An 11,432-nucleotide genomic window follows, 5' to 3' on the forward strand; every position below is an offset into this window, starting at 1 on the left:
AACATTCCCCTTTATTCAAGGCCTGTTGAGTTATTTCCTGATTTACATAAATTGGCTTATCCCCTTGGTTTTGCTCCTCCCAAGTTGGATCTTGAGGATGCTTCTCTTCATAGTATTTCTCATGCTTTTCAGGTATTCTCAAAACTCAATTTACTTTTTATTTCAATGTTAATTTAAGATTAACCTTCGTCTTTTCTTTCAGGCTTTGTCAATTCAGCTTTACGTTGATAAAGGAATCAAAAATTTAAGGGAGGAAATAAAAAGTCTTCGTCTTTCCAGCGGATTATTACAGGCTGACATTGAAAAAAATTCAAAGGCGAAGAGCAAGAAAAGAAATTGAGGATGGAGGCCGAAGCTCAACTGGAAAAGATAAAGATCGCTGCTGCTGAAGCCTCAAAGAAAGCTGAAGATAAATTTAATGAATTGGATAGAAGGCACGTTGCTCTGAAAACTGACTTTACAGATCAGGGTAGGCAACTGTCCAACATAAAGCAGCAGCGGAAAGATACGGAAGAGGAGCTTTCGGCTCTCAAAGTCACATTTCAAGAAAATGAAATCAAATTGAAGGATCTGTAGGAAGTCGATTCTAAATTGAAAGATTGTGAAATTGAGCTAAGTGCTTCCATCGAGAAAGCGAATCGGCTATCAGATGAACTGACTGAATCGAAGGAAGATGCTGATTTCTACAAAGGAGAATGCGCTCTTGCTGCTGGTAAAGAAAGAATCAAGGCTTTGGGAGAAGTGATGATGCAATACAAGACCGGTACCTTAAACGAGGAAGAAATTGATCGAATGATCAAAGAATATGAAGAATTCAAGGTTATCGATGCAACACAGACTTCTGCCTCTGAAGCCGAAGATGATATTTAGGCTTACATTTTTTATTGTTGCAATCTTGTATCTCCCCTTTTAATCTTTGTAACCCTAAATACAATTTTAACTCCTTTACCTTTCTTATCAATGGAGGTTTATGACTTTAACTATTTGCTTAAGATTTTAACTATGATGCAAATAAAAATCTTAGAATAAAATTGTGCTTAAATAAAGAGTTAAGTGTACATGACCTTTTAGGAAATTAGAGCACATCAAGCTTCGTCGCTTTGACCTTTGTCCAGATTTTTTATATTTTATCCAATGTGACAATGGATCCTGCATTAATCAAGTATAGAACGATGGGGGTGATGTAATGCGGTCTGTCAGGCACTTATATATGCTAAGCATATATATATGTATATATTCAACTCGATTGAGAAAATATATACATTTCAGTGATTCATCATCCAGATCCCTATAATAGACATATATATATATATAAATATTTTTTTTTTAGGAAAGATATAACCTTAGATGTTTTGCATTCCAGCTGTTGTTAAGTATCTTCCCTTCTTTGGTTTGCCATCTATAAGCACCATTGCCGATGACATCTATGACTCTGTATGGTCCTTCCCATGTGGCCCCCAATTTTCTAGAATTCAACTGTTGTGTGTTCTGGAAAACTTTGCGTAAAACCCAGTCACCAATATTGAAAATTCTTGAGTTGATTGTTTTGTTGTAATATTTTGCGATCCGATGCTTGTAGGCTGCTGTTTTAATAGATGAGATGTTCCGTCTTTCCTCAAGCATATCTAATTCTTCGGTGAGGATGACGTTATTCTCCTTATCTTGTTTCCATTCAAATCGTGCTGTTGGGAGGCCAACTTCAACTGGTAACACTGCTTCGGTTCCATAAGTTAAAGAAAATGGAGTTTCACCTGTTGAAGTTCTTGCTGTTGTTCGATATGACCACAAAACCCTGGGAGTTCATCTGCCCAGGCTCCCTTTGCATTTTCTAGTCTCTTCTTCAAAGTGTTGACTATCGTCTTGTTAGTAGCTTCTGCTTGGCCATTCGATTGTGGATGTCTTGGCGATGCAAAATAGAGTTTTATTTTCCACATATTACAAAAGTCTTGGAGTTTATGACTTATGAACTGAGATCTATTATCGCAAACGATTTCATAAGGAACTCCAAATCTACAAATGATGTTTCTCCAGATGAAACTTTTAACCTCTTTGCCCCGGACTTGTTATATGCTTCAGCTTCCACCCATTTTGTGAAATAATTTGTTAAGATCAATAAGAAAACTCATTGCCCTGACACCGGAGGAAGCTTTTCGACGATATCCATTCCCCATCTCATGAAAGGCCATGCTGATGAAATTAGGACCAGCTCCGTTGGTGGTTGATGTGGGATTTGTGAAAATCTTTGACATTTATCACATTTAGCCACATATATGGCTGCATCGCCACGAAACGTAGGCCAATAGTAACCAGTTTGCATGACTTTACTGGCTAAGCTTCGTCCACCTGAATGGTTTCTCCAAACACCTTCATCCAGTTCTGCTAAGGCATATTGTGCATTGTCTTGAGATAAACATCGTAGCAAAACCCCCTGATATGATCTTTTGTAAAGAATACCATTAACTATTGTGTAGCGGGATGCTTTTCGTTGTAGTGCTCTGGCTTCATTTCTATCTTCTGGTAACATGTCATCGTGTAGATATTGTATGAATGATGTTGTCCAATCATCATCGTCTTCAATAATAACAAACGATTGCTCCACCATGGAATTTTTGTTTGTTGCTGGTGATTCCAAATAAACCAATAGGACGTTCTGAGTTGTTTGCACTTGGATTGATGATCCTAAATTTGCCAGTGCATCTGCTTGTTGGTTTTCTTCTCTTGGAACTTAATTAATATGGAATTCTTTGAATTCAAGTTGCATCTACTGTACTAACTCCAGATAATCGTTCATTCTCTCATCTTTTGCTTGATATTCTCCAGTCAATTGATTAACGATCAATTGGGAATCCGAAGTCACGCGTACATGTTGAATTTTTTATTCTTTTGCTAATTTCAGTCCCGCAATCAAAGCTTCATATTCGGCTTCATTGTTTGTAGCGTCAAATTCACAATGTACAGCTTGAGGGAATTAATCTCCTTGTGGAGAAATCAAGACGATACCTAATCCGCTTCCCTTTGCATTACTTGAACCATCAACAAATAATTGCTAAATAGCTTCATCGTTTTCGTTGTTTTGACGTGATTCTTTTTTAGCGTCATCTATCATTCTCGGGCTAAATTCAGTGATGAAATCTGCTAGAATTTGGGCTTTAACCGTTGTTCGAGGTTGATATACGATATCATGCTCGGTTAACTCAATTGCCCACTTCGTTAATCATCCAGACAATTCTGGTTTGTGAAGTATTGTTTTGATCGGGAACCTTGTTACCACCATGATAGGATGACTTTGAAAATAAGGACGAAGCTTACGTGCTGCAGTGATGAGCGCTAAAACAAGCTTTTCCATTAAAGGATACCTTGTCTCAACATCTAGCAAACTTCGACTAACATAATATACTGGATGCTGTCGACTGTTTTCTTCTCTTAGCAGTACTGCACTAATTGCAAATTTTGAAACTGCTAAATAAAGATAGAGTATCTCACCGGTTTTTGGCTTCGTGAGAATTGGAGGATTGGTCATATATCCTTTCAATTTCTTTAATGTCATCTCACATTCCTCTGTCAATTCGAAATTAGATGATTTCTTCAAAGCTGTAAATAGATGATGACATCTTTCGAAAGATTTGGAGATGAATTGATTTAGCGCTGCAATCTTCCTTGCCAACCGCTGTACATCTCGTATTTTGGTGGGGGATGGAATATCAAGTATTGCTTGGATTTGATCAGGTTTTGCTTCAATACCCCTTTGTGTAACGATGAATCCCAAAAATTTCCTTACTTTGACTCCAAATACACATTTGAGAGGATTCAATTTCATCTGATGAGCATTAAGAATTTCGAACGCTTGTTTAAGATGCTCAATATGATCTTCGGCTTTCAGAGTTTTCACTAGCATGTCATCAATATATACTTCCATCATCTTTCCGAGCAGGCTGGCAAACATGCGATTGACAAGCCATTGATATGTTGCTCCCGCATTTTTCAACCCAAACGACATCACTTTATAACAATATGTGCCTCGTTCAATTATAAATGTAGTTTTTTCTTGATCTTCCGGGTGCATCAATATTTGGTTATATCCGGAGAATGCATCCATAAAGCTAAGTAATTCATGCCCTGCTATTGCATCCACAAGTACATCAATATGAGGAAGTGGGAAAGAATCTTTTGGGCAAGCTTTATTCAAATCCGTGAAATCGATACGGACTCTCCACTTTCCATTTTTCTTCTTTACTACGACCACGTTTGCAAGCCAATCTGGGTATTGAACTTCTCGAATGAATCCAATATCTAACAACTTTTGAACTTCCTCATTGATGACTTTATTTCTTTCAGGAGCGAACATTCGTCTCTTCTGCCTCACTGGAAGGAAGTTATCATCGACTTGCAACTGATGAGTGATGATTTTTGGATCAATTCCGATCATATCTGCAGGTGTCCAAGCTAAAGTGTGTTTATGATTTTGCAGGAATTGAATTAAATTTTCTCGGAGTTGACGATCCAGGTTTGCTCCAATCTGAATCTTTTGTTCTGGATAATCAGGATGAATGATGATTTCTTCTATCTCCTTTTTAGCCGGTTCTTCTTGATTGCTCAGAATCGATCCTTGCTGTAATTGCTATAAAGCTTTGGTTTTTCCTTTCAATGCTTGTTCATAACAACTCCTTGCTTGATGTTGATCCCCATATATTTCTTGTATTCCATCTCTTGTTGGGAATCGTATCACTTGATGATAAGTTGATGGTACAATCCTCATTGCATGAATCCAAGGTTGCCCAAGTATTGCATTATATGGAGATTGACAATTTAATATATTAAATCGAACCTGGAGATTTATTCCTTTTGCGTATACTTGCAAAGGAATAAAGCCGATGGTGTATTGTTGTTCTCCACTGAAATCGATGAGTGGAATAGGACTTCTAATTATATCAGCTTCTGAAAGTCCCATTGCTTGAAGTGTGGACATAAATAGTACATTTGCTGAACTGCCATCATCAATTATGATTCTTTTAACTTCACAATTGGCAATTTGCAAAGTAATTACCAAGGCATCATCATGCGGATTTAGTAATCTCATCATCTCATCGTCTATGAAACTGATGACTTATCTCGTGAATTGTACCATCGGCCTGTCATTCCATACCTCAGAGTTCTCTGTCTGCTTGACATGTTTCTTTGCCAATGAGTGTGTAATTCCGTTAATTTCTGATCCGCCGAATATCACATTAATTTTTTTTTCTGGGGGAGGTGGTTTATGTTCTTCTTCTCATCTTTTGGCTTGGGCCATTGTTGCTTTTCATCATTCAGATAGTAAATCCCGAAGATAACCTTTCTTTAACAATTGGATTACTTCATTTTTGAGGGTAAAACAGTCATCTGTTGTATGCCCATAATCGTTGTGAAATTCATACCATTTGTAAATATCCCGTTGATCTAGCGGTTTACGAACTTTGTCGGGCCATCGAACTGCATCTCCCATTTTCTTCAACACTGATAAGACTTTATTTGGTGGGATTACCAAATTATATTCAGGAGATCGGGGTTTTTTCTTGAAAACAATCGGCTTGGGATCTCTGCGAGGATAACGTGGAGCCTCTGAACTTACTTGCTTTTGTTCAGATTTCTTCGACTGCTCTATTGATCGTTCTGGAAGTCTTCCTTCATCTTCTTCCCATTTGATTTGAATGCTTGCTCTTGCTTGCACTTCTTGAAATGACTTACATGGATAACGAGTAAGCTTTCCGTACAATTTGCTTCCAGGAAGAAGAGCCATGCGAAATGCATTGATTGCAATCTTGTCTAAGCACCCTGGAATCTCCAGTTTCTCTTTATTGAATCTTGTTAAGAATGACAGCAAAGATTCGCCTTGTTTCTGTCGTAGCCGATATAGATCATCAGATGTTGGAATTATTTTCCTGCTGCTTGAAACTGTTCCATGAATGTGTCGGCCAATTGTGCGAATGAAGCAATTTGCCCTTCTGGAAAATTAAGATACCACTTCAATGGAGGTCCCATCAAGGTTGAACTAAATCCTCGGCACATGCATGCTTCATGCTTATTAAACGGGTATGATACCAAGGTCAGTCACTGACTGTATTGATCCACATGATCTTCTGGGTCAGTGGTACCATCATAAGGTTTGATATGTGGTATGATGAATTTCTTTGGGAGCTCTTCCATGGCAATGTCATGAACAAATGGAGATCTGAGAAAAGTGCAATTTTTCCTTATAGGTGGTGGCATGCCTGGTATCCTGAAGAATGCTGACTTCATTTCCTCCAATCTTTTGTCGATACTTCGCTGTGTCGTAATTTCTGGTAGTGTTGTGGTTATATTCGACTATGCACCAACTGTTGGGATAGCCGAAGATGAAGTTGGTATTGGAAATAACGGTGCCATGGATTGTGCCGTTGGCCGTAGGAATTGAGTTGACGTTGATGCCAATGATGATTCCGTTTGATGCACAAATCCTGGCAAAGGAACACTTGCGTAGGGAATTTGCATTGTTTGTCCATCATTGGGTCGAACTGAAGTACTAGGGAGAGTACTTGCAGGAATGGTTCTGGTTATGTGAGGACTTGAAGATTGATTCATAAGATCAAGTAGCTTTTGATTTTTTCTTCGAACGATCAAGTTTTCTTGCTCCAACTGTTGGACCCTTCTTTCATGTTCGTCAAGGCGTTGAATCAAAGCTTTCATCTTCTTGTTTATAGCATCATCCCATGAATCTTCTGAGTTTGCCATTTTGATAACACTCTCCCCTATCTGGCGCGCCAAATTGTTGATGTAAATTATCGACAATCGAATTGTTGAGAGTGAGTGGGTAGATGTAAAACAAAACAAAGAGATTTTACGTGGTTCGGCGTTGAGCCTAGGTCCACGGTGCAGAATGATATGGTATTTTTATTTATCACTTGTGATTACAGAGTGAGTAAGAAATCAGAGTCTCCTACCCTCAGAAAGCCTCTCCCTTTCCTTGTCCTAATGAACTCCTTTTATGTTTTTCTTGAGCAGTTACCAACAGTTGTGGCAGTTGGAGAAGTTCATAGCAATATGGAGGAGTTTACGACAGTTTGGAGGAGTTTGCAGTAGTTTTGACTATTACCATTTAACTAGGAATTTCCTTATCTTCGGCTTCGTTCCTTAGTCATGGGTTCGGCCTTACTTGTATCAGCTTTGTATTGCCTTTTTAAGACCAAGTCCTTTTTGGACTGTATGTTCTAGTCTGATTGTTGTTGGGCTTCGTGGACCTAGCCTCTATTGGGCTTTTATGTTTGGTCTGGCCTGTTTGTGTTGTAAATAGATTGGGTTGAACAGGACTCATATAATTGGTTGGGTTGAACAGGACCCATGTAATTGGTTGAGGTTGAACTTGACCCCTATACTAAACACTTTGTTTATATACTAATAGAGACTTGCACCGACTTAACCAATCTATTAACAAAACTAACAAACTTCTAAACCGACATACAAAAGTGGATTCCTATCATGTTGGCAAAGTAGAAGACCCAAATATAGCTTTGATTCGAGAGGGAGACGAAGTGGCTGGAGGGAGTGGAGATTGAGCGAAGAAGGAGACCGGCGATTGGATATGGCAGTGATCATGTCGGCGCGACAGAGAGTGCATTGCACGAGAGATGCAGAAAAGATTAAAGAGGTAGTAGGAATCAGTAGTGATTGTCAACCTAACTTTTGGTAGCCCAAATGCTATGTCGCATGTGACTCATCAAGTGAGAAGGCAAAATTTGAAATATGATTTTTTTAGACAAAAATACCCCATTTGTTTAAAATGGCACGCTCCAATCTGATTATGACATCACTGTTTTTTTAAGCTTTTCTCTTTCTTAAACAAAATTTCAAAAGGTTTTAACTCTCAAAATACATGTTAAATTTAAGAAAAAAATTACATATTCAGAATCAACGTATAAATATCTATACAACAAGATTCATTGTTGATAGGTTTTACTGGGTCGTTCTTAATTTCATTGTTTTTTCAATGGAATTACCAAAACATTGGATTCATAATTGAAAAACAATGGATTGTGACTAAAAAACAATGAATTCTGGAATGTGGTTTCAAATCAATGGATTATTGACTGTGCTTTAAAAAAAAATACAAAGAAATTCTGAAATAAAATAGTGGAATTGAACTTTCAACTCTGAACCATTGTGTGTTATGTATTCATGAAGAAATTCCATTGTTGAAAAACAATGAAATAACAATATAGACTATGGAATTGACGTTTTTAAGGTCCAATTCCATCAAAATGAGATATTAAAACATATTTGTAGTTGATTAAAACAATGGAATTGAGGTTAAGGCACTGAACCTAAATGATTTATCCATTCGTGAAGTAATTTTATTGTTTTTTAAAACAATAAATTAGGTGCAAATTGAGACGAAATTTAATGGAATAATGGTTATTTCATGATTTAATCAATGGAATGATATCCTTGATTAAAATCATTGTACAGCCTCTTTTTCAATCAAAATCATTGTACAGCCCTGTAAAACCTTAATTAAATCTCCAACAAATACTTCCTATCACCTTTAAATTGTCAGATCTTGGTTTGCTCTTAATGAAATCTCTCAATGAATCGGGCAACCATAAGCATGAAAGGACAAAATCAAAACTCACCCTTGAATACCCAACCACCGAAAATTAAGGTCTAATCATGATGAAGGTTCGTGGGTTGGACTGATGAGAACCAATTATGGCTAATCCGTGAAGTGCTGCCACAATATCAACCAAAAAAAAAAGGTATTGAACATAGACCTTCATACTGTAGTTGCCAAAAATGGTACGACCCCATTAGGTCATGTAACGACAAATCTAGTTGGACTATCTGAGTCCACAGTCCTAACGACAACAGTTAGGCCCAGCCAGCCTAAGGTCCAATCTGAGGCCCATATATAACCTTTGCATCATAGCTAAGTAATGTTACAACCACGCCAACTTGTCTGACACCATATCTGACACTTGCGGCTAATGTCTTTTGGGCCACTTACTTTATTATGTTCACAATAACCTTTTCCTAAATAGGAACTAGGTCTCAAGATATCTTTACTGTATTGGCAATTATGTAGTGACACCCACATAACGAAGGCACTGGCACGTCCGAGCGCCACTTCATGGACTACTTCCCTTGTAAAAGAGTTTCAATCAATTCAGGTTACAACCGACATTTGTGGATGTGACAGCCTCATATCCCTAGGTATGACATGTTTTCATGTAAATATCTATTCATTAATTACCGCCTACAATTCTACCCATACTCCAATCGACACCTATTACAATCATTTCATATTGTAGCCTGATTTCATTATTTGCCTGTTGACCCTAACGCAACCCAGATAATGGACTTTCGTACATCTATTCTACACAATCTGGTCCAATGTGACAAGTGGAAGTAACACACAATTCCCGAGGTCAATCCTCATTCTCTTATAAATACCCCCCATTCTACCATATACGTGGGGATCGAGCATTTTCTACCTAAAGAACAAAAAGAACTATACTATCCAAACCTTCACTAAATACATTCAGACAAAACACTAAAACCATAGCCGGTCTTCCATCTCTGATAAATTCTAACTTGATCGTCAGAGGCTCCACGACCGACACAACCCAAACCGGTAAGGAGTTTTACGGTTGTTCTTGTTGTGACGTTTGCAGAATCTAAAGTTACAGATGGATCCCACAAAGATAAAAGTTGACCTTTCAACTATTGTAGCAATTTGCCCCTACAATTTGGCACGCTAGATAGGGGGACTTTTGCAAGCATTTAATCAAAAAGATTTCACGACAAGTTCCAATTATTGCCGATACCAATGAAGCCACCAACAAATAATTGATAGAAGTCATGCAAACTATGAGAGAAGACATCTCCAAGAATAGAGAGCAGATGGATGCGTGCTTAGAGTCAATGGCTAACGATAATGTAGTGCTACGAGAAGAGATGTTACAACTAATAAACCAAAACACTTCCCAAGGTCAGGATCCTGCTTCAGTCCAAATTCCACCATTCCCCCCACCTTGAACAAACATCACCTAGAAATCCTTTGGCATACCCTTTAAATGCCCAATTCATTCTCGGGACCACCCCCGGGGGATATGATGCTTCTACTTCAAGGGGCAAGGGTCCTGCTACAGAAGATATCCAGAAAAATGTCGGTAGGGATTCTCATGTAGACCTGACAGGTTCTCCAAGAAGTTGGCCTCCACAGTCACCCCGTTTTCCTGCTACACCTTTCACAGGACCCACTATAGCTTCTGTTGCTCAAGTAGCTATGACCAAGCAGATTATTGAGTTGAGGGGGGATCTAGACAACTTAACTAACGCACCTCCCACCTTAGCCAAAATCAACGCTAATTGCTATATGGGATCGTCGTTTATTGATAGTATATACCAAACGGATTTTCCACATAGGTTCAGTGTGTCGAGTATGAAGTTGTACAATGGTACTGACGACCTCGAGGACCATCTAGGCCATTACAAATTGAAGATGGGTGCGATCGCCATACCATATGGGATGCATGAGACATGCATGTGCAAAGGCTTCTCTTACTGGACCTGCTTTACATTGGTACATCAACCTACCCAACGACAGTATCGCTTCTTTTGAGAAGCTAATTGAGACGTTCATGATAGAGTTCTCGCGTAGTGGGAAGATCCATAAGTGTTCTGATGACTTATATTGACTACCGCAGCGAGTGGGAGAATCGCTCCTCGATTTCTTGGCTAGGTTCAATACAGAGAAGGTATCCATACCTTACTGCGATCCAGGGATTTCTATTCAAGTACTTAGGAGTTGCCTACTACCAAATGGGGAGTTTTACGAGGAACTCACGAAGTGTGACATAAGGAGCTATGAAGAAGCTCTCCTTAAAGCTACTGTGTTCGTTCGTTGGGAAGAGGACGCTAGGAGAAAATCGTCCAATCTTCCTAAAGAAGGAAAACTTGATGATAAGCGCGAGAAGAAGGAACAATCTATCATTGGCGAGCTAAGCAGTAATTGGCGGCCCCGCAAGTCGAGACTATCAGATTATGTGAAAAAATGCCGGAGTATCCTTTTCGGATACACCGAGTCGAGGTTATGCAAGTCTTGAAGAAGATGGGCAGTGAGGTGAAGTGGTCGCCTAAGAAAGAAACTGAAGGGTGGAAAGACCTTAAGAAGTGGTGTGATTTCCACCAAGATATTGGGCACACCACTACTGACTATAGAGGCCTGAGGTATGGGAAAAGAGAAAAGTTGATGACGCAGAGGCGTTACCACCACCACTGTTGGCCACGCAGACTTACTATGTAATTTATGGAGGATCAGAGATTAGTGGACTTTCTCACACTTCTGCTAAGAAGCATGAGAAAGAAGCGGCGAATCCTACTGCTAAAATGGCACGAACCATAGGAACCTTCCCTAACCAAGTGAT

The 11,432-nt window shown here is 38.8% G+C and overlaps 1 protein-coding gene across 1 annotated transcript; it reads right to left on the bottom strand.

The window, feature by feature from the left end:
* Positions 1–5,299: 5,299 nt before the first annotated feature.
* Positions 5,300–6,053, bottom strand: LOC120003581. The gene is made up of 2 exons (XM_038852602.1): positions 6,041–6,053; positions 5,300–5,928 (listed from the first exon to the last, which is right to left on the bottom strand). The coding sequence occupies exons 1-2, from the start codon at positions 6,051–6,053 to the stop codon at positions 5,300–5,302; spliced, it is 642 nt and encodes a 213-aa protein (XP_038708530.1).
* Between the last annotated feature and the right edge of the window lie 5,379 nt (positions 6,054–11,432).

The sequence above is a fragment of the Tripterygium wilfordii genome, chromosome 8 (assembly GCF_013401445.1).
Source record: "Tripterygium wilfordii isolate XIE 37 chromosome 8, ASM1340144v1, whole genome shotgun sequence".
NCBI lineage: Eukaryota > Viridiplantae > Streptophyta > Magnoliopsida > Celastrales > Celastraceae > Tripterygium > Tripterygium wilfordii.